Genomic DNA, 27708 nt, shown 5'->3' with positions numbered 1-27708 from the left:
GGCAAACACAGGCGCACTCACTGATGTCTTCATCCATCTGTCGTTCTCAAGCATTGTCAGGGTAGCTCATTTCATCTCCACTGAGGCCGAGGCGAGGAGAAAACAGAAAGAAAAACAGAAGGGGATGAAAATAGTGACGGTCTAAACTGAGAGTCAGTGTGTTATTCTGCAGCCAGAGGACAGAGAGTGAGAGCTGGGGAGGAAGCTTGGACGAGCTGGACTGTGATCTGAGATTTTCCACTTTTTTCTCTAACTTTGTGTTTGTGAGATCAGGAGTCTGATGCCATCGAACTGTGACAACTACAGTCTCTGTGTCCAAAAAGCCAAAACGAAAACACTGTCCCTGTTTGAATGCTTGATTCACGAGTGCAGGTTATCCAATAATCCATCCATCCATTCGCTTCCGCTTATCCTTTTTCAAGGTCGCGGGGGGCGCTGGAGCCTATCCCAGCTGTCATAGGGCGAGAGGCGGGGTACACCGCGGACAGGTCGCCAGTCTGTCGCAGGGCTATCCAATAATGCAATTGCAATGTTTTTGTTTTAATGACAGGTGTGTGTGTGTGTGTGTGTGTGTGTGTGTGTGTGTGTGTGTAACATGTATTTTCTGTTCTGATCTAGTTGATCTATGTCTAACTTAAAATCTGTCATTGTGCAGTAATTCCTTTTTTAAAAAGTACATATATCAGGGTGTGTGGTGGAGCTATTTTACAGAGTTAACAGTCAAGTCTATCGTTCCTGTGACAGTTTTCTAAATGTCCTCTTTAAACTTTGTTATCTTTTAAAGCACAAGTCAAAGCCCTGCTGCCCGACTGTTTAAACACCTCAGAAGTGGAAATCCTGCAGGTTTGTTACAAACCTCGAGCTGCAGGCAGCACTCACAGGCTCCGCCCTCACATTGAGCGTGGGTACATTCCTCTCTGGTGGTTCTCCTCACTCTTCTACGCAAACGTGCCAGCCCCACTTCCTCCCACCCAACGCCCCGACTGCACTGTTTGTCACAGGAGGAGCATCTCCTGACTGCTGGTGAGAATCATCAGGGTATATTTTAAAGATCTGAGCGTTCTGATGGTGATTTTAGAAGGGTTTTCTTCTCTGCTTCACATACCATGTGATCCTGACGCGTGATATTGTCAAAGAGATCAAACATGAGTAGTTAATCTGAGCGACTCCTCGGTGCACAGAGAGCAGGAAGCAGTTGCTGGTAAAATACCAAAAGCGCTCCGAACCTGCATTTGGAAACTATCTGAAGCACCTGTGTGATTGTACAGCTGCTGAACTCCACAGAGGACGAGCACGAGTCCAACAAGATGACATTTATTGAAAAGTAACAAACTATAGAACAAGTAGTAACAGACTGTTTCAGTAATAGCTTAATATATCAGTATATCTGGAGTATACTGCCATACATCGGAGACTTGCACAGAGAGCAAATTAACATATTTTTGACGATTTGCTACAAAAAGGCTTCGATTACTCACACTACCCGACCGGGTTAAGACAAAAGATACAAAATTAAGACAATTAAGAGAGTTGTGCAAATTTAAAGCCTTCTACAAATGAATTACGAGGCAAATGTACAAAACTATACACACCAAAGACTTCTGTAGACACGGAAAGAAAAAATCACTATTGCAGCTACAAGGCTATCACACTAAGTTTTGTTATTTAAATCCATAACAACACTAAAGTTAGATATTCAGGTTTTGGCAACATTTCTGTTTCAGATATGACCGACGCTTTTAAGCACAATCAGACATTTTCCACTTGGCAAAACGACATAAAGAAGAGTTTGTATCACAAAAAAAAAGTACATTCACTAGAATGAAATCTGTTTTCAGACGAGCGATAACAAAAGATGTAACCCTTCCTTCAGCAAGTACACATGACCCTGAGACAGATAAGAACAGACAGAAATCATCATCTGAAAGCCGACACAGACGAGTGTCTCCTTCAAGTCGTGATGGGCCACGTTCCCTCTTTTTTCTTCCTTTTTTTGCGAGCTTGTATTTTCAGTTAGGAAGAGGATACAAATTTAGCTCAGCAAGATTGAGGGAAGCCCAAGTCCAACTTCTAAAAACACAGACAGGAAGATCGTTTCTGTTCACAAAATCATACACTTCCCCAAACGTCTCCTCTCCCTCTGCACATGCCGGCCGCAGCAAAGGTCTAATTCAGTCTGAATAAATTACACCTGAGTAAACAGTGTCAGGAGTGGGCGGGGACAAAGAGGGACATCTCAACTTCCTTCTTCGCGGTGAAACAAGCTAAAGTGTCAGTTAGAGCGGTGATGCACTGGTGAGAGGATGCACGTCTCCGGACGAGCAGTGCAGGGCTGACAGAGCGACAGCAGCTACAGAGAGAGAGACGTGCTCACAAGGCCCTGCTGGACACGCACCAGCGAGTCCACTTCAGACGCGGGGACAACACGGCAAAGTTACACAAGAAGCACGAGTAAACACATCGGGTAAAAAAGCAAAAGTCTCTGTGCTGTTTCCAGGCCTTCGCTCATGTGCAGTTGGAGATAATGTGAATCAGTCTGGATGGAGAAACGACGGGAACACGCAAAACCCCCTCCTCTTCCTCTTCCTCCTCCTCGGAGCCGCCGAGGGGGGGCACATTCCTGCATACCAGACTCTGAGGCTCATCTGAGGGAAAAAGACAGAGAGGGATTAATGTGCTGGTCCCGTGAACTCTGCTGTACAAGGACCCTGTATGAGAACGCCGGGCACATGACCAGAGGGCCTGGACGTTCTCAGGGAGAGGAAGGCAGAGACCTCCAGGCTACACAGCAGCTTATCACTGTGCTGTTTTATCAGGCTTTGGCCACAGAGCATTAATAACACCTCTGAACGCAGCAACATTTAACCATTTATGTGGCTTAGTGATGAATGTCTGAGGGTGCAGAAGTTGGGACCTGTGAGTGAAAATAAGCTTCAGTGAACTCAGATAAAAAGCACATATTCCAAAAACCATCTGCTTTATCCTGATAGGAGGCTTTATGCTGCAATTCCTGCATCTGCAAGCTGCATTTTTTAAAAATACAAACACTGTAATGAATTCTTTGGAATCTCATATTCCTCTGCAACCTCACTGTCTAATTTTCCTCTCGTGGCGGTATGAGGAAGTCGTCCTCTGGATGTTTGGGACGCTGGACAGAAACCTGAACCTGGTGGTTTGCATACTGCACATTTGCAGAGATACTAATAACCCGCCTGCAGCATGAGGCAGCGAGTTCGTACTCGGGCTCTGCTGGGGGTTTGTTTGAATAACCTAAAGACTCTAATTTCCACGGCTGACAAAGCCCGATGATACTTCAGAAGCCTTCACTGATCCACGCACATCTGTGACGGTTGTGAATACTTTGCCTGAAGCGTAACAGTCAGACACAGTTGGAGAATATTTGTTTGCACGTTTAAACTCTTGATTGCTGTGATAGGCTGGAGCTGTTCAGGCTCTAGTTGTTTATTGCTGCGAGCGTGCTGATTCTACCACTGCAGCAGACGTGCCGGTGACATTTCCAAATCTCTATAAAAGCTTCCTTTGAAAAGGAGCTTTATTGTTATGCTGCGTTCCACCTCCTGATATTTATTCTTGAACTCTGTCAGAGGAGTTTTGCCTTGTGAAATGAGTCGTCTGTGATTGGCTGCTTTTCACAAGCGGAAGATGTTAAAACAGCAGGTGGGTGGAGCTCCAAGCGTGGAAGAGAAAGCCGTCCGTCGAGCATTTGAACAGCCTGAAGCTTGCAGTGATTACTGGCACACACACTGTATATACACAAACCTTGGCTTTGTTAAATTGCAACCACTATTTTATCTTTTTTTGGCTTTATTGCAAATAATCATATCATTCCAATTTTACCTGTTCATGGTTCAGTAAGACTCTACAGCTAGGCTCCTCAGCTAGCTTAGCTCATCCTGCCTTGAAAAGCAAGAACAGCAGCACTCATTGCATCGCATGCAGCTTTAGGCCTCTGCTTTCTCTGTCAGTGCACATGTGCATGGCTCACCGGCAGCACCGGTTGCTGTGCAGATGATGAAACCCAAACACGCCGCCACTTTGCTCAGACCGTGACAGCTCTGTTTATCAAAGCTTCATAAGAACTGCGGCATCAGGCCGTCACGTCCAGGGTACGACGAGCTGAACCGCGGCCCAGACAGTGAAGAACATTCACCAAGTGCTTAAAGACACCAAAGCAACAAAGAGGTAATGTACTGCCGTGGTTAGTTCATCCACTGAGAGATAATATCCTCGTCTCACATGACCAAACTTTAGCTCACTGTCACCTTGGATGAACTCCAGACCGTCACTTCCTTGTTACCTGTCACATCAAGGTCAGTTTTGCGCAACACCGTGCTGCATCGTTTACAGCGTTCACCTTTCGCCCACATTTCAAAGTACGGCTCTTCATTAGACACAGCTGTAACCCAGGAATTATCCAGGTGCGCTGTGTGCGTCCAATCAGGAGCAACTGCTGCGTGCCTCTGCAGACCAAACAGATGGGCTGGGACTAAATGCTGCTCTGCTTGGATCTGCCAGGTTCGCCTCATGTTTTCACAAAAGCTTGTCTCATGAAATTACACAACGTCCAGTTTGAGACACCTGGAGAGGAGCGGCTCACAGAATGACACCTGGCATGTTGCAAAAGCTGCATTTAACTAAAACCCACATCTGCATCTTCTAGAAGCCCAACGAACCAAAGCCAGTCCTTTCTTTAGCTGTCCCCTGTGTGCAACAAGGTCTGTGCCATGTTTACTAATGACCACCTGAAACTGCAGCGTATTGACCGATGCATGAATCGCAGTCACTTCATTTACATGAGTTTGCATTGTTTTCAGGGATGCGTGAAGGACTCTGGGAATGAGCTCCGGCTTACAGGCATCTTGGTACGGCTCTAAAGCATAATGAGGCGCGCCTGATGAATCGCTGCAGAAACAAAGAGCATCTCTGTGACTGGACGAGCCTCACTTTCAGCACCACTTCAGCAAATATTACGCAATTTGGATTAATTACCAGGCAGACACACTGTTTCCTTCCCCAGCTGGCTCTCTGAGGGGGGCCGCTGTAACTGTATGACAGCTCGTCTCTTTTTAAGGGTCTAATCGAATTAGTCTGGGTGATTATTCAGCCATTTTAAGCATCGTCTTCCCTTTTCTCCTTTTGTTAGTCCCAGCGTGGAGAAAAGACCAATAAAAACACCATTAGGTTTATGCAAATTTCAGCATTTGTGCTGAGGGCTGTAATGTGGCAGATTGATTACTCGAGGGACCCGAGCACAAGTGTGCGTGCACGTGCTAACTCTGACTGTACGTGCACGTGTGCGTGAGCTGGGGGGGCGGGCCTTGTTGTACACAGATGCCACAATAAAAGCTTCATTCAGCCCGTGCTCCTGGTGGCCCTCACAGCGAGGCATTAATAAAACATTAGTATTGAGTGACTGAGGCCTCTGCTGTCCTCCTCCCCGATCCCACCGTGACCTTTCCATTTCACAGCAGCTGTTTGGGGATGAAGAGAAACCACCAAGGAGTCCCTCGGTGACCTCTGACCTCTCCAGGTGTACCCTATCACAGAGAGCCATGCCCACCTCACAAGACCGTCGGTTAAAGCCGTTAAAAAGCTGAATTGTGGTGGGGGGGGGGCAAAGGCTCAGGCAACATAACAGGCATTTCAAGGCTATTACAGTTCAGTGGTGAGAGAGCGGGATCCAGTTACGTGTTGTCTGCCTGTAGTCTGGCACCAACGACGGACCAGGCTGTCCCCCCGGATGCCATCCAGCTTATCATTTCCCAAAAGACGCACTAAATAAACGAGTCTAAACAAAATTACACGCGTTTAGTTCTGCGTGTTTTAAACCCGTCTGTGAACGTCACAGGCTCTTACTCCCATTCCCAGAACAAACACGAGCCTTTACAAACACTCTTCCCCCATCCACAGTGGGTTCTGGCTTGGCCTTGAAGTCTGCGGTTAGTCACATCTGGTGGAAATGCACAGGGCAACAAACTGCAGTAGGTGGTGACAAAAAAGAAAAAGAAAGACACAGCACGGCTGGTAATCCCATACAGGCCACGCAAACCACAAGGCGACATTAACAAATCTTTACTAATGGGAAAGCAAGCCACACCTTCATTCCTCCCAAATTAGAGTGAGGACGGCTGGTTTTTACTAGGAAGGGCAATGCCAGCAATGTGTAAAGTCTCACCAGACTGCTGGGAGGAAACAAACACACACACTTGCAGAAACACAGTATTCTTCTCTCTAACCCCGGCTGAAAGTTGAAAACTTTGGAGCAACGTATTTTTAGGCAGGCGTTAGACTCGGCTGCCAAGCGCTGGAAAATATAGCTTTGCTTCTCCTGGTCTTACTCGCTTATCTCCTCCTCTCCTTCAGTTTGTGCGTACGTTTGTGTTTGCCCCCCTCCTCCTTTCTTGGGTGTGTGAGAGAGAAAGTCAACAAGGGTCTGGGGAAGGAGTGTGTTTAACAAGCTGGAAATCTGAGCTTTCTCCATCTGTGCAGTAATTAAACATAAAGGCAGTCAGCAGCAGGACGGCAGCTACTGTAACTGCGAGGTTCATAAAGACGCGGTTCCTTGATCTTTCACAGGCAGCCTGTCTGTCTCCATCCCAGCCCAGAAACCTTGGCTACCATGGATACAGTGGCCCATACCAGCAGCCCCATAATGCTAAGCCCCCAGCCCCATCATCTCCAGCTGTTTACTGTCGCTCGCCTCTGCTTTACTCTACTTTCAAACTCTCTGGCAGAATAAAAAGAGGAGGTGCCTTTACTGTTGCTTTTGCACTGTGGGGGAGGAGGATTTACCCAGGATGCACCTGGGTCTGTCAAACAGAAAATAACAAAATATGCACAGAATTTTAACTTGAGCTGTATCCACTCTGGCTATTTTCTAGCCAAACATTCGTCAAGCACATATAAGAACAGCTCACATTTACCGCTGCATTTATGATTATCTGATCGAGTCCGTCTAGTTTCAGTCAACTTGGTTCTTAATCACGATCTCTCAGTCTCATGGTGCACAGCATATGAAGCTGGAGGAGACCAAGCAGTAAACCCCCAGGCTGGAAAGTAAAACCAGCGCAAAGCAACAAAACCTGAAGTTTCTCAAGAGGCCACTTGAGTCTGGCCCCAAAAGCGAGTCAGTCCACTTATGCCTGGATTATACTTTGGTTATGGAGGTTATGGACAACTGGAGACCCGAAGGCCAAGCAGTCACTCCTGCTTCTCTGAAGTCGGCTTGTTTTCTTGTTTTGACGTCCTCAGTGCAGCCATCAAAAATACAGATCCTCGTGTCACTGCTTAGGCTTCAGACTCCCACATTAAAACAGCCAGGAGTGAAAACATTTGCTCTCTACAGACAATTTCAATTTCCATCACAACAGCTATTTTTTCCAAAATACGGGATGGCAACTGCCAGACGACTGAAACTGAAACGTTGTAGTCGACATTTACAAAGAAACGGCTGATGTCATATTAGCCGTGTCCATTTTTTGTTTACAGTCTCTGTAGAAAGCAATTAAGTTAGCATGAAGAGTAGAAGTTAGTTGGACCTCTTCTAACTTTAGTTACTTTTGCAGAGTGACATGCAAACACTCTTGTTAGCTTTAGACAGAGCAGATAGAGCCAGGCTAGCTCTTTCTACTCTCTGTGCTAAGCTAAACTACACGACCGCTGGCTGCAGTGTCGTAAAACCCCTCCTTGTTTTTTCCTTTACAGTTTTATTACTGTAATAAAGATAAAACCCTTTAATTTCAAATTCAATAACTACTGCAGCACTCAGCTGTTTTCCACGGATCGCACCAGAACTGAAATAAGGTCACAGCACGGGCCTCGTGAAATTTCAAACCACCGGGAACGTGTGAAAAATAAATAAATAAAGCTGCTCACTGCGCTTGTCATTGCACCATGTAAAAGCAGAAAACGCCTCAGGAGTAACGCATCAATCGATAGACTCGCATGAAACTGAAAACTGCCCCTGCCTTCCCTTCAGGCCAGTTGGCTCCTATTATTCTTGAGTTGTTGTAGTCAGTCATATTTTTATACCCTTTAGACTTTCTCTGTTCCTGAATTCCTGATGACTGGTTTGACTGTTTGTCACCGTGGGAAAAACTCGTCAGCACGTATGGAATTCATTTTTCTTTTTTCCTTTTTGAAATCCTTCAAAACCTGGGAGCAAGTCGAGGACTTGTTTGTTTCCCCGTCCTGTAAAATGTCCAAATCTTAAGTGTTGCTTCACACGAGCTAACAAACAGAATGTCTCTGATCTTATCTAAAGCACAGCGAACGTGACGCATCGACTTTTCAAACTGCCTCGTTACAGGCACCCCGTTAGCAGCATTGGGCCTGCAGAGCTCCCTGCACCCTTTTGCCATTCACTACAAGCACAGACCTGATGCCTGCCTCTCCACCTCGCTCCCGTCAGTGTCAGAGGTCTTGTTGTGCAGCTCTCGCTCTGTAATTATCAGCACCACTGACATTCCTCCTGCTCTCTAAACCAAGACTCCTCCATGTTTACCCGACACCCAGCCGGCACAGCAGCTAGATAATGTGTAACCACTGTAACCATTAGCAACCCTGAAAACACAGAAGAGTCTTTAAACTGGACGGTTTAAAGAGGCATTCACCTGGACTGTGTAACAGTGTAACAGTAACAGTGAAACTGTAACAGTGTAACTAACAGTGTAACTAACAGTGTAACTGTGTAACAGTAACAGTGTAACAGTAACAGTGTAACAGTGAAACTGTAACTGTGTAACTAACAGTGTAACTGTGTAACTGTAACTGTGTAACAGTGTGCTTTATGCTAGCCAGGTCCCACACATGATCTGAAGATTTAAAGGGGAACTATGAATAGCACACATACAGTAATTGACATCTTGTTTGTTTGCGTCACTTTAAGAAGCTACAATTACTCACCGCAAAACCTCAGAGCGTCAGTGCATCTCTATGCTGAGAGGTACTTCCATGTGCTGACGAAGGCAGTGGGAATGAGCGAGTAGGGCACGCTGGTCACGCTGTCCCAGGAGTCTGACGCTGGATCGTAACAGTCTAGCGTCTTGCACCTCTGAGCCCCAAAGTACCCTCCGACCACATAAAGCCTGTTTCCCGACGCCACAGCGTGACAGCTGATCCGCTTGGCTGTCACGTCGCCAAACTTTGACCACTGATACGTCTCGCTGTTGAACCGATACGCCGAGCTGGCAGAGAATTCGGTGTCGCCGCCGATCACGACGACGTGGTTGCCGACCACGGCCGCTGCCGTGTATCGCCACAGCTGCGGACAAGCGGCCGGCACCGACCACCGGTTCTGGCAGGGGTCGAAGCACTGCACCTTGGGGTATTTGTCTCTGTTTACACTGGTGCCCCCAAAAGCGAAGAGTTTGTTTTTGGCGCCGACAACGGCAGCGTTGCTCACTCCTTCTCTGAGCGGGGCCACGAGGGTCCATTTATTGGTCTGAGGGTCGTACTGTTCCACCTGCTTGAGAGAGACAGATGGAGAGGCGGGGAAGGATCCGGCGAGGGAAGTGTGTCCTCCCACTACGTACAGCATGTGGTCGAGCTCCGCGGAACCGTGTCCGAACCTGGCTACCAGCATCGGCGCCGCTTTAGACCACTCGTCGTGTAATGTGTCGTAGACCCAGACATCTTTGGACGCTCCATTCTCAGATCCACGTCCTCCAGTAACATAGACCTGAGGGACAGAGAGAAAGCGTGTTTACATCGTCGAGGGGTCATAAAAGAAAAATGACACATTTAAGTCGATTCATTGCTTAAATACCTTGCAACCAATGGCGCAGGCGCTGCACTCTTTCCTGGGACTGGGGATGTCTGTTTTGGGGGTGATCTCCTTGGTCTTGTTATCAATCACGTAGACTTTATCACACATGAAAGTCTGACCTCCGAGCAGCAGTAGGGCCTGACTGACTTTTCTTGGACGTGCACAGAATCCGGTTACGATCCCATCGTTCTGGAGGATCCGCATCTTACACCGCACAGCGTCTTCGACGATTTCCCGGCACACCTTGTGGCACATCACCAGCTCCTCTGAAGCGACGTTCTTCAGCAGGTACGATTCAGGCAACAGCGCCAAGCGGACGCAGCGCAGCAGCTCGGGCAGCTCGCTGTGCCTACGCTCCATGTCCGCCTTGACCCAGTCGATAACGGCCTCGTACACCAGGCTCTCGTCCTCCACCTCCAGTTCCTCGCTAAGGATGAGCTCCTGAACTTTGTCCTTGGGGAGGCTTAGGAAGTCTTCTGTCCTAAAGAGAGTAGCAAAGTTCGCCAGGCACATCCTCCACGACAGCTCATACAGTCTCTGACACTGGTGGGCGTCGGACAGCAGCATCATCCCGAGACAGTTGGACTGGTGAAGGTTCTTTTCCAGAAACTCTGCCGCCGCGTCCCTGATGTCGTGAAACTGAAGCATGTCTCCAGCTTCCAGCAGTGACTCTGCATTTTCCTCATTGATGATGACCCGGGCTGAGTAAGCGTAGTCAAGCAGAAGCTCCAGCACTTCCGGGTGGAGAGAGTCGTGGAAGTTGACGTCACCGTCGTGACTCTCCCTGAGCCCGCCGCTAAACATGGCCTCGAAGTACCGGCTGCAGGAGGCCAAGACGGCGCGGTGGCAGGGGAAGGAACGGTTGCCGGCCTTCAGCACGACATCTGTGAAGACTCTGCGTTTGCGTAGCAGGTTGAGCTGAGTCAACAGGCTGTCCGCGTGGGACGTCTTGTGGAAGAGTTGGATATTCATTGAGCCAGAACTAGAGCGAGACTTTCTGTTTTCGTGGTTGCTGACAGACATCTTGACTTGAACCTGGAACACAGAGACAAAAAAACATGGATAAGTTACTCTTACAGCTAATTCTATTTTGATTACAGTTGGCCAGATATAAATCTTTTGATGTGAGCACTCCTCCCATTTGATGATTAAACAAAAACTCTGCCGCCACCGATGAATGGGCTGTACATGAAATACTCTTATCAGTATGTCAGGCTGCAGCGGAAACGGACTTCAGACTGTGGAGAGATGAAAGGAGATCAGATAAGGCGCACTCCCACGTAAACCCAGTGTGTGTTAGTGCACCAGTGATTTACACAGTGCAAAAATCTATAAAGCATGCATCACTGTCAGAGCCGTGAGAACAACCGGCTCTTAGAATAACCTTCAACGATTAAGGTTAGGCTAGAAGCAACACCTGGGTGTTTCCACCCTCTTCCATTTCAGGGCTGTGAGTCACCTCCAAACTCGGCAAAGCCAATAAATTCCTGCCAGCTTGTTGTGTTTCTCAGCTGGCTCACATACAGGAGCTTTCAAGCCCACATAAGATGTGACACCTCAGAGCAGCTCCTCTAGGATAAAATTATGTAACCGCAGTGCAACAAGGGAGAAATAGAGGAGGGGGGGGGGGGGGCATTTTCTGATCGTTTATATATGAAGCTTGAGTGGGAGTGACATTATATGGTTTGTTTAATATTCTAGGAAATATTTCAGCTACCCACTTGTCCTGGCACGGCGCGGCGGGCTAACAAAGAGCCCACATATAACTTGAAAACGACCAAATAAATATCTTCCGCTTTAAAGCGCCCATTGTTTCACAGCAGATCAATTTAAATCGGCCATTCAACCCAGCTGAAAGAGGGACGGTGGACTTCCGTGCAGGGGGGTGGGGGGGAAACAGCGTGTGTGCAGTAAATGTGAAACTCTGGTCAGCACTTCCAGCATGCGCTCAACTTTCCTCCCAAGTTAGCAGCTGCAAAGCATCGGCCGAGATCAAAGGAAACAGTGTTACAGCTCAGTAATAACGCGCGCGAGCGCCGTGGTACGGTTGGATCTTACCTCGGTGGGAAAGGCAGCGATCCCGACTCCTTTCTTTATCTCGGCTACAACTTCCACCCGTCGTCGGGTTTGTGTTTGAAGTTGTGGCACACTTCAGGCGAGTCCGCTTCCCGACTTTAAAGCTGTATCACACCCTAAACTCGCGGGAGACGGTTCAGCCATCTGTTTGTCTTCACACTCTTGGGTTTGTGCCCGAAACAAAACAATTTTTGGAAAGTTAGCCGCTCGCTGTTTTCTGTGGGTGAAGCCAAGCAGCGTGCCGGAGAGCGACGAGCTGAGCGCAGAGAGAAAGAGTCGAAGCAGCAGCGGTGGTGTTTCCTCTGGCTCCTCCCACTCCTGCTCCCGCCGGCCAATGGGCTCAAGCATCAGCGCAAAGCTTTCCTTTATTCTCCAGCCAACCTGGATCAGTGTCCGTCATTATATTCAGAAACCATCGCCATGAATCACCCGAAACACCTGTCACTGTATGTTTCACCTGCCTGCTTTGTTCTCGCCTTTCCTTGGCTTGCGCGTAAAGAAGAAAATCTCCATTTCAGCGCTATCAATGAACGCCAAGCAGCCTGTGTTTGTAAAGGATTTAGCGGAACAACACAATGGAAAAGGGGAGTCTGTGAAAAAAGACGACATAACGATAGACAGAAAAACTATCCAGGACGGCATCGATGCTGGGTGTAAATGCGCACAGGGTTAAAACTACACGTGTAATACAGGCTGATGTTTAAGAAAGGTTTTCCTGAAAGCTGTTGCTGCTGAGATTTTTACACTTTGATGTCACAAAACAGTCTAAAGATCACTTAAAATGACCTTCATTTCACAGACCAGTCTGCTCACCCAGCTCTGAGTCAAATGTGACCGAGATGAACAGCATAAACATAATTTCATGAAATAACTATTGTTACTAGAAAAAAAATCAACGCATTGATTGTGAAAGACAGCGGTGTGAAGTTGTAAATAACTAACCACGATTTTTAACTGAATGAAAGGTAAAAAAGTTACATGGAGGTTACATCATATAAGATTTAATAATCTGCTCTCTAGAAGGTTTTCAGAAAGTCACAGGTCCATCCAGCACACCCATCCCCACCCACAGATAGTCCAGAAACCACACAAACATTTTGCTTAAATTACTGAGATTTTTTCAGATTGTTTTCCAACTCGGTCAGCTATTGCATTATTTTGCACCATTTTTATAACACAGAGGTCTCAGTGTTGCACAACTCTTCCATAATGCTCACAAGAATAAACATTGTGGCAGTAAATCCCCAAATTTTTGATTATTTTTGAAAACCACAAAAATAGCTACCATGTAGATAACAGAGCCTATTCCATGCAGTGGGATGGGCTGCAGCAGCCCCCTCGTGAAGCCGAATAGGATAAGTGGGAGAAAATGGACAGATCAACTGTGTACATTTTAATTTTGGAATGTAAACTATCCACAGGTTGACAAAGAATTAAAAAATTAATGATTAGAGTAAGAAAACTGCATACTGAAGTTCTTAAAGGATTTTCGCACATCATACAAGACGGCCAATCAGTAAAATATCTGGAACAACAGTCTTAGTGATCATATGATTGCAGGTTGAGCGCTGTGAGATTGTTTCTTCAGCTGAATTCTTGGCATTTTCTGCAGGAATTAAGCACTCGTGAGGTTTGCAACAATTCATAAAGAATGCGCCTCGGATCCAAGCAGCCTCTCAGGACGAGAAGCAGGTCAGTGAGGAGTCGTCTAAGTCAAGCCCGCTTGTACTTGTCTGCAACTCAAAGTTTTAGAAAAGAGACTAAAGTGAGAAAATGTAACAATTATGCGCCAGCCTTTGCTGGGACATGCCCTGACATGTGTGACTGATGATGTGAACAATTTATTCTGTTAAGGTGTGTCAGTTTCAAGGCTCTCACGTTGTTCCAGTGGGTGAATTTAAATGGATTTGAATTTCTGCTAATGTTATTAGTGATTGTCGTGCTTTGACAGGCCACAGTGTCTGCTGTGGAAAAGCGTAATAGAAGTCAGCAGAGAAAACCTCATGGATTTAAACAACACTGGTTTGTTTGTGCACCAAGAAGACTGAAGTCCACCAGAGTGGGTGCCACACATCTCGGGTTTCCTCTGCCTCTCTTCCTGTTTTGAACTCCTTCTTAGTGTCGCTCAGCAGCTGCTTTTGAAGATTACAAACTGCTGCTGCTGCTTAGCTTTCAGAATTTGTGTGGATGAGAGAAGCAGTGTTTTAAGCCGTCTTCCCTTTTATCCACTATTTCCTCTCCTATTATTTGCTTGACAGGGGATTTACATTTGAGTGCATCTCATTTATCAAGTAAGCAGACGTCTCTTTCTTATACAGCGAAACGTCCTGGAGTAACCTCAAAGTCTGACAGTCATAAACTGGCTGGTAATTCACAATTTTATAACAATTGTAGCCGTTACTCATTACTGCTGGAAGAGCCAAATGCTTTTATGCACACAAGTGCCTGAAGGAGATTAAGAATTTAAGCAGATTAGATTAATGAACTCATGATTGTAATCTAGGGTTAATTCATTTTGCTTTAACCCACTCCTCCCCGCCCCCGGCCCTTTCGACCCCCAGGGCTTGAAGCCTAACTGGTCTGTGGAGTGTGTGTGTGTGTGTGTGTGTGTGTGTGTGTGTGTGTGTGTGTGTGTGTGTGTGTGTGTGTGTTGTTCCAAGCTTTGTATGACTGGTCATTAATTACTGTTGGGCAGGCGCAACACTAATCAGACCCCCTACGATTGTTCATCAACACCCCCGACAGTGCAATAAACCACTCAGTGAGCGTCTGTTTAGATGACAGTAACCGCCACTCCATTGTTGCCTACACTGTACCACTTATTTGTTCGCTCAAGGCAGGTGGTCTTCTTAGTGAGGTCATCGAGTCTGAAACATAAAGCTGGGGGTCCTTGGAGAGGCCATCCTTAACCCTGGGCCCCAACGCAAACAGCACAGAGCTCCTTCTGACTTTCTATTCCTGTAGGCGACTCTGGCTTTTCATTTATTTTAGCCTGCAGTAAATGTTTTGGCTCATGACCCGCTTATCAAGGACAGCTGACATGTTTAGTCCTAACATTTATTGAAAATGATGTTATCTTTAAACAAGTAGATTTGACAGAATTGTCCCTCCTTTTAGAGTGACAGCCCATCCATAGATGGAAGAGAAATGCAGTTTAGTCATTAGAAGGATAAAGTGTATCCTGATCAAAGTAACACACAGAGAATCAGGAAAACTTGTGCTCGGACTACAATTTAAAGAGTGACTGCTCCTTTCAAAGGATGTCCGTGTGTAACTATTTTAAATAAATCTCAATCTAAATTTAAGGGGTGCATTAAATATTTTATATTATTATTTTTAGTTAATAATAAAATAAATAAAAATTATGACTTATGGGTGGAAAATAAATGAATACAAAATTAATTTCAGTAGAGGAAAATCAGCCTCGTTACAGATTAAAGTCTTATTATGTGCAGTGACAGGACAGTTGACCTCACATGGTGTTGATCTGCACAAAGAGCATCTGCTTCATGAACAGTCACAAACATGTATCGACACATGTAACTGTTTACAGCACACTGTGAAAGAGCCTAACTGAACTTAGTCAAACTCGAGGGAGTATTTAGCGGAGAACAGCTCCACCGTGTGGCAAACAAAAGCACTTTTGTTAAGGTGGATCACGTGCTAATCATAGGGGTGACCAGATGCCCTTCTTCATGTTGGACTGCACCGCATTTTTTACCCCTTGCGCTCCTGTCACGCATATTGAGACAATGTGCCGCACTTTGTGTAAATGACCTTTAAATTTGGTAAATATTTTTACGTTTGTTTGAAAGGCACTTCGGTTTTATTTTGAAATCCATGCTTTTATTTTGAAACAGGAAACTGGCACAAAACCGTTAAAGGGCTGTTAGTAACGTTTCTTTTAGGATATGGTAAAATAGTGTGCCTTAAAGTGAAAAATATGTACGTTTACTTTGCCAATTAGTACCTGGCTGACAGTGGCACAAGGTTTGTTAATGTTTCCTTTAACGGAATAAGTTACATGCAATCAAAATGTCGTTTAATAGAGTTTATATTGTTAACCTTGAACTTGACCTTTATGTGTAGTGGTAAGTTAGTGAGGTGATACAATGAATTGAGTGATGTAAATTTGATGTATATGCTATATGTGAGCAGGAGAAATTTGTTTCCTTTGATCTTATGGTATTAATATTGCTGGTTTTGTTTTGCTCCTAGCTCTTACGGTGTCTTCACTGAATGTTTCAATAAAAACATTTCCAATAAAACCTCTGTGAAGCATCAGTATAAGAGACCATCATTCAGCCAGGGATGCTACAGTAAGAGCTTCAGCCTCACGAGTTTCACCTGACTGCCAAAGTCTATGATGAAAGAAGAGGGATTCATTGTGATGGTCTAAATGTGACACTCGCTCAAAATGGAAGCATCTCAGATATTAACTGCAGAAGCAGAAGGCTCAGATCAAATAAAAGACATCTGTCAAGCAAGCAAGGATGAGGAACTTCGCAGATCTGATCGCCCAAGAAATCCCACGGAGAAGATGCTTACATTTCAGAGAGAGGAGGCATACAAAAGGGAGAAGCGGCTCATGCACCTTTATGATCAATGGAAGATCCAGGCACGTAAGGCAAGAAATCAGCTAAAGCTAAACATTCCAGAAAGTGAAATCGCAGCTCTCATTGATATCTTAGAGAAATGCATGAATGATATTACGGACATTTATGTACAAATCAGAGATCACCTCACACCATCCAGTGAAACGAGACGTCGTGTTGATGCATGTGAGGCCGTAACAAAGGACATTATTAAAATTGCATATGAAAGAATATCAGGCATAGACGAAGACTATGATAGTGAAGCAGTCAAAGAACGCCTTCGTGAGCTCCTTAACAGAGACTATGCTCATTCCATATATGGATCCACGGTTTCACCTCCAAGTCAACACACTATAGACTCCATTGTCGCAGTAAAAAGAGCAGATGCTGCAGCAGAATTAGCAGCAAAGGAAGCAGAATATGAGTTGTTATTGGCGGAAGGAAAACAAAAGGAAAGGATCCAGCTCTTAGTAGAGCAACAGAAAAGGGATCTTGAAGCTCAAAAACATGAACTAGAAAGACTAAGGGCTGAAAAGGATATAAGAGCAGCACGAGCAAGATTGTCAATTTACAACCAAGATGTAATGCAGGAGGGCAGCTTGTGCTCTGCTAACAGCAAACTAAGGAACCAGGAACATATGCACCCACATCAAGCTGTGTCTCTGGCTCCAGTTCAGCATCTCATAAGATTTCCAGCTTCACCTCCACAGACAGATGTGTCCCACTTAGCTCAAGCAGTACAAGACAGCATAGCCATGAACAGACTTCCAATGCCAGAGCCACCTGTATTCACCGGCGACCCAATCCAGTTCATTGAATGGAAATCTTCATTCATATCCCTCATAGATAAAAGGAACATATGTTCAGCTGACAAACTGCATTACTTGAGAAGATATGTGGGAGGTCCTGCACGAAAGACACTTGATGGTATCTTTTACAGGGAGGATGATGAAGCGTATAAGGATGCATGGGATCGCCTTAATAGCAGGTACGGTCAACCATTCGTCTTGCAGAGAGCTTTCAGAGAAAAACTAGCTAGCTGGCCAAAGATCCACTCAAAGGATGCAGAACAACTCAGAGCATTCGCCGACTTCCTACATGCATGTCAGCAAGCCATGCCTCATATTAAAGGGCTGGACATTCTGAATGACTGTGAAGAGAACCAAAAGCTGGTCCAAAAGTTACCTGAGTGGGCAGCTTCAAGGTGGAACCCCAAGGTGACCCAGTTTATGAAGGACAGACAGGAATTTCCAGCCTTTCAGGACTTTGTCAACTTCATGTCATTAGAAGCAGAGATTGCCTGTAACCCAGTAACTTCCCTCCATGCATTACGTTTATCAGACTTACCTGCAGAGAAACATCATCTGAAAGAAAGGAAAAATAAATCTACTGTTCTTCATACACAGACACTTACAGAGAATGAGAAGAATGTACCATCCAAGACAAGCTTAAAGCCCCCTTGTACATTCTGTCATGATAACAAACACCGCCTACATAGTTGTCCAGAGTTTAAAGGAACGCCTCTGGAAGAGAAAAGAAAGTATGTAAGGGAAAACAAACTCTGCTATGGTTGTCTGAAACCAGGCCATAATGTTAAAGACTGCCGCCACAGACACTTATGTGATATCTGTAAGGGACGACACCCAACTTGCCTTCATGACGACAGATATTCCAACATGAATGCTGTGTTAGCCTCTAATCAGAATACAGACGAAGCAGTTACGACATTGTCTCTCAATACAGAGACTGAGCACACATCTACGACTACATCCATGATTTTGCCAGTCTGGGTTTCCTCTTCCAACAACCCAGGAATAGAAAGGCTTGTCTATGCTCTGCTTGACACCCAGAGTGACACTGTGTTTATTGATGAAGATGTTAGTCGTAGCTTGACAACCAAGACCTATCCTGTAAGGCTAAAGCTAACCACCATGATCGGAAAGGACACAGTAACACACAGTGAAAGAGTCTCAGGTCTCAGAGTGCGTGGCTATACCTCCACAAATCACATTGATCTCCCTCCTGCCTATACCAAAGACTGCATACCAGTGAATCGAAGGCACATTCCTACCAGTGAAACGGCGAGGCATTGGAATCATCTCAAAGCAATAGCAGATGATATTCCACCACATTTAGACTGTGAAGTTGGTCTTCTAATAGGTTATAACTGCTCACAGGCACTAGCACCAAGACAGGTCATCCTAGGAAGAGATAATGAGCCTTATGCAGTCCGCACAGACCTAGGATGGAGCATCATAGGCTGCTCACCACCTCACCTTGAATCTCCTCCTGTCGCCAACATATGCCATAGAGTAACTGTCAAAGAGCTTCCTCCAGTGACGCCATCCGATGCCATTAAAGTACTTGAGTCTGACTTTAAGGACATCAGCAAGGACAGCAGAACAGTGTCTCAAGATGACATCCTCTTCCTCAATATGCTAAAGGAAAGCATTTACATGAACGCCCATGGTCACTATGAGATGCCTCTCCCTTTTAAAGAGAGACCCTACCTTCCCAACAACAAGCAGTTAGCTATCATCCGGCTCAACCATCTCAAACGAAAGCTGCTGAACAACAAGAACTACAAGACTCACTACGTAACGTTTTTGAATGAGGTAATTAAAAACAATGATGCTGAAGAAGTTCTCTGTGAAGAGAAGGAAGGTGAAACATGGTATATTCCACACCACGGAGTTTATCATTCCAAAAAACCAGAGAAGCTCAGAGTGGTTTTTGATTGCTCGGCTAAGTACAAGGGAACTTGCCTAAATGATCATCTCCTGTCGGGCCCAGATTTGACAAATACTCTAACTGGTGTTCTTATCAGATTTCGACAGAACCATGTTGCTCTGATGTGCGACATCGAAAGGATGTTTCATCAGTTTCATGTGCGCGAAGCGGATAGAGACTACCTACGTTTCCTGTGGTGGAAGGATGGGAACTTCAGTGTGGAGCCACAGGAATTCCGTATGAAAGTTCACCTTTTCGGTGCTGCATCTTCACCGGGATGTGCCAACTATGGGTTGAAACATCTCGCTAAGGAGAACGAGAGCATGTTTCCTCTGGGCTCCCAATTCATTATGAGGGACTTCTATGTGGATGATGGTGTCACAAGCATAGCAGATGTAGATGAGGCTATTCAGCTTGCAAAAGAAGCCCGAAGGCTCTGTGCTATGGGTGGTCTGCGACTACACAAATTTGTGTGTAACAATGCGAAGGTGCTTGAGAGTATAGCACCATCTGAGCGTGCCACTGAAGTAAAGGCTCTTGATCTTGCCTTTAGTGATTCATCACTGGAAAGAGCCTTAGGAATCCACTGGCACATTGAGTCAGACAGTTTCAGGTTTCATGCCCGTTTGAAGGACCAACCAGAAACCAGGCGTGGTATACTATCCACTGTTGCCTCTCTTTATGATCCACTTGGGCTTATTGCTCCTTTCCTGCTAACTGGGAAAAGGGTTCTTCAAGAAATGTGTAGGCATGGTACAGGTTGGGATGACCCACTCATCAGTAAACTGCAACCAGTCTGGAGATCCTGGAAGAGTGATCTGGCAAATTTGGATAAAATCACCATACCCCGATGCTATGTACCAGCTGACTTTGGAAAGGTCACAAAGAGAGAGCTACATCACTTCTCTGATGCAAGCACGTATGGTTATGGCCAGTGCTCATATTTGAGACATGTGAATGGAAATGGAACTGTTCATTGTGCTCTGATTATGGCAAAGTCCAGAGTTGCTCCAATCAAAGCTGTGACCATCCCCAGGTTAGAACTGACTGCTGCTGTTGTATCAGTTGCAGCAAGCAATACTCTAAAGGAAGAACTGGGAATTTCAGGGATTGATGAATACTTCTGGACAGACTCCAAGGTTGTACTGGGGTACATTAACAACGAGACACGTCGCTTCCACACATTTGTATCAAATAGGATTCAGAAAATACATCTCAGTACAACTCCTCAGCAGTGGCGATATGTTTCTACTGACAAGAATCCTGCAGACCTTGCTTCGAGAGGTTCTAGTGCAAGCAAGCTTCTGACATCGAACTGGTTTACTGGACCCAAGTTCTTATGGGAGAAAGAGGTATCACCAGAGGTAGAGGTAATCCCAGAAATCCCAGTTGGGGACCCTGAAGTTAAAAGGGTTCAAGCACTAAATTTGGAGTCTGCAGAACAAGTGACTCTTTCAGACCGCTTGTCAAAGTTTTCTTCATGGTGTAAGGTCAAACAAGCTGTTGCGCGACTTCTTCGCCGAACCAAGAGTGACAAGTCAACAAGTCACAGCACAGTTCAGGAGCGAGAGGTTGCACAGCGCATCATTATAAGAGATTTACAGAGACGAGTGTATCGAGATGAGATCCAGCTACTTAGTAATGGCTTACAACTTTCACGGCAGAGTAAACTGTTTCGATTGGATGCCTTTCTTGACAAAGATGGAATCCTCAAGGTGGGAGGAAGACTGAAAAATGCATCTCTCCCTGCCTCTCAGAAACATCCAATGATCATTCCAAAGGACCACCACATAACGAGGATGATAATAGCTCATCATCATGAACAGGTTAAACACCAAGGAAGGGGTATAACCATCAACGAGATCAGATCAAATGGATACTGGATCCCAGGAATGAACAGAGCTGTTGCATCTTATGTGCATCAGTGTGTCACATGCAGGAAACTCAGGGGATCAGTGGAAGAGCAGCGAATGGCAGACCTGCCATCTGAGCGGGTGGATCCATCTCCACCTTTCACTTATTGCGGAATGGACTGTTTTGGGCCATTTTTTACAAAGCAAGGGCGTAAGGTGAATAAGCGTTATGGTCTGCTTTTCACATGCCTTTGTTGTAGAGCAATTCACATTGAAATGGTGAATGATATGTCAGCAGATGCCTTCATTAATGGCCTCCGATGTTTTGTTTCCATAAGAGGAGCAGTACGACAAATAAGATGTGACCAAGGAAGCAATTTTGTTGGAGCTAAGAATGAAATGTATAATGCGCTGAAACAGATGGATGTCAATCGTCTGACTGCATTCTTGGCTGAGAGGCAGTGCGACTTCATTATGAATGCTCCCCATTCAAGCCATGTTGGAGGTGTCTGGGAGAGACAGATCAGAACAGTAAGAAATGTACTTCGGTCCACTCTTTCACTCTCACCTGGAAGATTAGATGATGCCTGTTTGAGGACATTGTTTTACGAAGCAATGTCTATTGTGAACAGCCGTCCACTCACTGTGGATAACCTGAATGATCCAAATGGTCCAGAACCGCTGACTCCTAATCACCTACTCACTATGAGCCTTACCACCTCCCGGGACGTTCATCAGAGAAGACATGTATGCTCGTAAGAGATGGTGTCATATCCAGTATCTAGCAGAGCAATTCTGGAACCGCTGGAGAAGAGAGTATCTCTCTAATATTGCCACTAGACAACGTTGGCATATTTCTAGAAGGAATCTGAAAGTTGGTGACATAGTTATCGAAAGGATGGATGATCTGCCACGGAACGAGTGGAGATTAGCCAGAGTTGAAGAAACAGTCGCTGATAAAGATGGGCTTGTGAGGAAAGTTAAGATTCGTCTTGGAGACCAGAAAATGAAAAGGGAGGGTCAATGTTCTGGCAAGCCATCCATTGTTGAACGGCCCATTCAGAAACTGATCTTGCTTTTAGAGGCTGTCTAAGACAACGACTATACCCTTTATTGTATGAAGACTTGTGGACATTACCTGCAGGCTCATGCATGGATAATTCTTTGTTTTCGTTATGTAAAAGGCCTTGTGGTTAAGGTAATTTGTTTTTAAAATTCATTCGTGTTATAGTTCTCCCTTTTGTTAAAACACTCATGATTTGGTGGGAGTGTAAATGACCTTTAAATTTGGTAAATATTTTTACGTTTGTTTGAAAGGCACTTCGGTTTTATTTTGAAATCCATGCTTTTATTTTGAAACAGGAAACTGGCACAAAACCGTTAAAGGGCTGTTAGTAACGTTTCTTTTAGGATATGGTAAAATAGTGTGCCTTAAAGTGAAAAATATGTACGTTTACTTTGCCAATTAGTACCTGGCTGACAGTGGCACAAGGTTTGTTAATGTTTCCTTTAACGGAATAAGTTACATGCAATCAAAATGTCGTTTAATAGAGTTTATATTGTTAACCTTGAACTTGACCTTTATGTGTAGTGGTAAGTTAGTGAGGTGATACAATGAATTGAGTGATGTAAATTTGATGTATATGCTATATGTGAGCAGGAGAAATTTGTTTCCTTTGATCTTATGGTATTAATATTGCTGGTTTTGTTTTGCTCCTAGCTCTTACGGTGTCTTCACTGAATGTTTCAATAAAAACATTTCCAATAAAACCTCTGTGAAGCATCAGTATAAGAGACCATCATTCAGCCAGGGATGCTACACTTTGACCGGCTCTGCGGGATGCGTTAAAGTCTGGATTTTTATGCCCAACACTCTAATGCGCTAACTCTGAAACCAATAGGGGGGGAAAGCCACCTAAACGTTACACGCTTTGCAGATTTTGAATCAAATTATCCAACAGAAAATTTAGCCGCAGTTTATATCGTTTTTTTTCCTCTGGATAATTTCATTAGTTTCACACAAGGAAAAATGTGGCGTAAAGTGACACTACACGTGTCTCTTAATTGGCTAGAAAAATGCTAACGTTGGCTCAGTAAACATTGCATAGATGATGAAATCTAATGATGATTAACAGACAGGAGAAATAACAGGACATAAAGTTCAGATCCGCTTCATCCTTATTTTATTTACTTAGCAAGACAGTTGCTTTTAAATGCCATTTATTTGGCCTTTACATGCAAACCCGCACAGTACCTCCCTGTATTGCCAACATGTCCCACATGGTCCCACAAAAACACCGTTTTTAAATGTTCAAATGTAAATATACATAGTAGTACTGATCTGTAGGAGAAATGCTACTTGTAGCAGTACAGCTTATGTTGGGGGGGAAAACTACATTTCCCATGAAACCGAGTGGCTTACACGGAAATGACGCAACAAGCACAGCTTCTGTCAAGGGCATCGGAAACTAACGCCGGCTAAGGCTAGCAGCGGCTGTTTGCACGTGTATTGGAAGAAGCTCCGCAAAGGTGAGTTTGAAGAACACGACTGAGGCGGAAATGGACGGCTTTGGTTCAGACTTCTCAGCAGGAGGGTCCGGCGGGAAAATGGACACCGGTACCATCATGGAGCAGGTCAAGGTCCAGATCGCGGTGGCTAACGCTCAGGAGCTGCTGCAGGTAGATCAATGAACACGGCTGCTAAGCTAGCAAGCGCACATTGAGGCTCAAAGAAGTGCTGAGTGCTTTTATCCTCACGGGTCAGAGCTACACAGCTTTACAGTAGCTTCGTTTTTCGTTCTGTGTGTAAGACTGTTTTATTTTTTAGCCCGCAATAACTTCAATAAGGTTGATGGATCCTGCCAGCATGTAAATACATGGCTCATATAAACACACGAGCCAGCACTGAAATGCTGCCGACACAAAAAGATCCTTTTGAGCCACAACGTTGGAGGGTCTTTTAATACATATCTGATTTTTTTTTTAAAAGTCATGCAAATATTCTGCGCTGCTGCTGTCAGAGTAGTAAATGCTAATAAAACACTGTTTCTATTTCAGAGAATGACCGATAAATGCTTCAAGAAGTGCATAGGCAAGCCTGGAAGCACACTGGACAACTCTGAGCAGGTATGCACTGGCTGAGCCGCTTCAGTGATGCCCTGCTGCCCAGAGCAAAGAAGTGATCACGTTTTAAGAAAGCAGGAGGGCATAACAAAAGTGCTGCAGGGCTCTAAGGCTTACCTGACAGGTGCTTTTTAGTGGGGCAAGCGCAAAAACATAAGGTGCTGCTGAGGTACTGCATCATCTTGTAGAATAATATATCAGGTTTATCGTAGGATAAGGTGGACCAACATGTATCCACTCCTGAGTCTTCATCAGTGTCTCGTTTCCAGGTTAGAGTTGATCTGGGTTGGTCTATCTCTCTGCAGAAATGCTCCTTGCATGCATATATATATATATATATATTAGGGGTGCAACGATACACAAAATTCACGGTTCGGTTCGATATTTTTTCGATACAAAAAAAATGTTCATGCCTTTTTAATTTGTCATTTATTAAATTTTCACGGCACATTCTGCACCACATCTCTGTGCGTTCATCATTTGTTTGAAGCCAGCTCACCTCCACCAACTACTTGTCCGAGAATACGCGCTTCTTTTGTGGTTCGGACTCCTTCTGACATTTCTTTGGAGGTGGAGGAACATCACAGTAATTGCTTAAACGAGCTTCTTCGGCATCTTTAAGAGTTCTAAACAAATGTCTGTCCTTCTGAAAAGCTTATGTACGCAAACACGCGTTGCAACTTCTTATCTTGTGCGCGTTTTTTATTTTGACAGCGAATGCGCACCTGCGGACCACTTATGTGCACCCCTGGTTATTTAGCTCGTCATATTGCAGCCACAGAAATTCTTTTGTCCATGAAACCATAAAGCTGCACTTTCTTTTTGCCTTATAGTCTGATTTGTCATAACTTCTCCGTTTTGTGGTAAGCTTTTCTTTGGCTGTCACTTCTTCACCCTGACCTGTCTTATTTGGCTCAGCAGAACTGAAATATATATCCTGCTGCTTTTACACACGGACTCACATAAGCTCAGCGATTCTCTGCGATCAACCTCTCACATGTTTAAGCTGCGGGAGATTTCACTTGTCATGTTTGCATAGTAAGCTAACGATTAATAAGACGATGTCAGAGGAATTGGTGCACAAATTATCATCACTCACAGATCAGTGCTGTCGCTCTCTATACACAGTTCGCGCGATTGCAAAGTGAAAGCAAAAAACAAGCGCAAATTCAAACGCGACTTCAATATGTCACATATTGACAGTGGCTCACCGATGCCAATGACATAATTACCCAGCTACATTTCTGAAAGAATGCAAAAGCATTGACATATATTTTTCCTTCCTACAATAGCCCGACGGGCAGGGCAGAGATAGATTTTGGTAGCCAGACTGGAAAAATCGCTAGCCCCAGGACGTCGGGCTAGCGATATTGCGAGCCCTGTATCTGATGGAGGAATCACTCATCTTTGGAAAAGAGAGTTTATTACAGAGAAATGGCTCTTTCCAAAATAAAAGCTCTACTATACGCTTCTTCTGGGCTATATTCTCAGCAGCATATTAAACATATCAGGTCCCCATAAGGAGAATCCTGTGCTAACGGCTGTCTAAACGGGTACAGTGTGTAGCATGCTGCTTGTTGTTTTTGTCTGCTTCCACTTGTCTTTGCACTAGGATGATGTCGGAGTAAATGTGCAGTCATATTCGTTGTGTTCCCACTAGTGCTTTCAGGTTAATCTCGTTGAAATGACCTTAACGCCACAACACGGCAAATCTCCGTTAACGAGCTACCGCGGATCGCCCCGTGCTTGGGGCTGGACAGCGTCAACACGTTAACGAGCTAACTGCGCTAACACACTAGCTCCCACCCATGTAATTGAGCATTGCATGGCACATCCAACATACTGTTTTACTTCAGTCCATGACGCGCTTACCTTCAGGGTCATACGTCACATGAAGACCAAAATAGTTCCAAAGGCCAGATCTGAATGAGGGTGGGGGAGGTTCAATTTGCCATGTTGCAAGGAGAGCTTAACTTCTGTCTCGCTAGCTTGCCCTGCGCTCAGTGGATCTGCACTCGACTGCTCTGCCTAGGCTGCACTGTCCAGCCTAGGCGGAGCAGTCGAGTGCAGATTCACTGAGCGCTCAACACAGACAGCATCATCAGAAGGAAAGTTTATAAAATAAATTAAAAATTTTGTATTGTTCGATACATATGCGTACCGAACCGAAAGCACTGTATCGAACGGTTCAATATCGATACGAATATCGTTGCACCCCTAATATATCTATCTATCTATCTATAGATAGATAGATAGATAGAGGAGTGCATCAGAAACATTTTTTGTATTAATCACAGTTTTAAATCGGTTAAAGTCTTTGTAGACCACGAGTGGTTTATTTCTCTGGACTCTTTTTGCTTTGTCCCTAACAGAAGTGTATCGCCATGTGTATGGACCGCTATATGGACGCCTGGAACACCGTGTCCCGAACATACAACTCCAGACTGCAGCGAGAAAGAGCTCGCATGTGAACTCTCTTCATCTTTCCCTTCTTCAGGCTGCTGCACACAGCGAGGGCCGATGCAGTGCTCTGCAGGAGGGCCCGCGCCGTGCACGACTTTGCCACGCAGCGGCGCAACATCTGTCACAGTACCTCTGACAGGCAGAGCACAGCCTGTGGACTGCAGCCATAACGGTGTCTCTGTGGACAGTTTTTATTTTGCTCTGAGGAACAGTTCACTACCAATGTTAAATCGATTGTGTGTTTTACGTTAGAAATATAATCAGTCATCTTCTGCGGGTTCTTGCCATGCTGATTGGAAACACTAAATTACCTGCTTAGGTGTGAATGTGTTTTAAAGTGTTTGCTGATGCTGTGGCAGGAGGCGGAGCCTGCTGTGCTGCTAAAAGGACTCCAGGTGCAGTTTGGCTCAATAGGCCCAGCTTACTTCCTGTGACTCATCTCCCTGCCCATCGAATGCTTCTGCCTGTAATACCAATAACAGTAAACGTCTCCCAGTCACTGCAGACTCTCCTTTAAACACTGCTTCACATTCTTTGCCGGGTGATTGTGCTTAGAGATTAAATATTTCCTGGAGCCTTAAAGGAAAAAAAGTGCTTAAAAATCATCAGGAAGAATCGAAGCGTTTTGGTGTTTTCACCAGCATGAATTTGACATTTCCAAGCCTCCAAACAGACCTATATCAAAGTACGCCTGGAGAACAACACTGTTTTGTCTGACGTGTTTTCTGGTTGTCACTCTATCTGCTGCCCTCCACAGTAGTGGGTTTGTTCCAGCGGGGTCTCCCTCGCCCTGACGGGGTACTGCACCTTTCTCAGCTTCGTGTGTGTGCGGTTTGTTAGATGTCTGGGAACCTGAGTTTGTGTGAGGAGCCAGAAAAGCTGTGAACATCATTTGCAATCAGTGATTTTTTTTTCCCCCCAAGAAAAAATAATAAATTAATCAATCAGGTGTTCTCTCGTTTCTGATCAAAAATATCCACCAACAGAACGACACCGAGTCCCACGTCACTGACTTTGTACAGAGTAGACTTTCCCCACAAATCCACGTTGCAGTAAAAGATCACAATACCCTTACATTTAC

At 45.0% G+C, this 27708-nt stretch overlaps 2 protein-coding genes across 2 annotated transcripts; one reads left to right on the top strand and one right to left on the bottom strand.

The window, feature by feature from the left end:
• Positions 1-1298: 1298 nt before the first annotated feature.
• enc3 (ectodermal-neural cortex 3) lies at positions 1299-12150 on the bottom strand. The gene is made up of 4 exons (XM_085448142.1): positions 11846-12150; positions 9788-10822; positions 8926-9700; positions 1299-2645 (listed from the first exon to the last, which is right to left on the bottom strand). Exons 2-3 carry the CDS (start codon positions 10808-10810, stop codon positions 8954-8956), a joined length of 1770 nt encoding a protein of 589 aa, XP_085304268.1. The 5' UTR covers positions 10811-10822; positions 11846-12150; the 3' UTR covers positions 1299-2645; positions 8926-8953.
• A 10930-nt stretch (positions 12151-23080) lies between these two features.
• timm13 (translocase of inner mitochondrial membrane 13 homolog (yeast)) lies at positions 23081-27576 on the top strand. Its single transcript, XM_085447733.1, has 3 exons — positions 23081-23720; positions 24099-24167; positions 26537-27576. The coding sequence occupies exons 1-3, from the start codon at positions 23601-23603 to the stop codon at positions 26633-26635; spliced, it is 288 nt and encodes a 95-aa protein (XP_085303859.1). The 5' UTR covers positions 23081-23600; the 3' UTR covers positions 26636-27576.
• Positions 27577-27708: the final 132 nt, after the last annotated feature.

Source organism: Copadichromis virginalis, linkage group LG23, assembly GCF_057382275.1.
Source record: "Copadichromis virginalis isolate Kocher_CV1m ecotype Utaka linkage group LG23, C_Virginalis_male_GT1.1, whole genome shotgun sequence".
Taxonomy (NCBI): Eukaryota; Metazoa; Chordata; class Actinopteri; order Cichliformes; family Cichlidae; genus Copadichromis; species Copadichromis virginalis.
Note: the sequence above shows the minus strand (reverse complement) of the source record. Positions and strands in the feature narration are given on the sequence as shown.

Bases quoted from the DNA above. Each gene is read 5' to 3' on its own strand.
- enc3 (XM_085448142.1), bottom strand. From the start codon at position 10,810: ATGTCTGTCAGCAACCACGAAAACAGAAAGTCTCGCTCTAGTTCTGGC. The intron at 9,701-9,787 runs GTATTTAAGCAA...TCTGTCCCTCAG, and splicing joins CCTGCGCCATTGGTTGCAAG to GTCTATGTTACTGGAGGACG.
- timm13 (XM_085447733.1), top strand. From the start codon at position 23,601: ATGGACGGCTTTGGTTCAGACTTCTCAGCAGGAGGGTCCGGCGGGAAA. The intron at 23,721-24,098 runs GTAGATCAATGA...TTTCTATTTCAG, and splicing joins ACGCTCAGGAGCTGCTGCAG to AGAATGACCGATAAATGCTT. The intron at 24,168-26,536 runs GTATGCACTGGC...TGTCCCTAACAG, and splicing joins CACTGGACAACTCTGAGCAG to AAGTGTATCGCCATGTGTAT.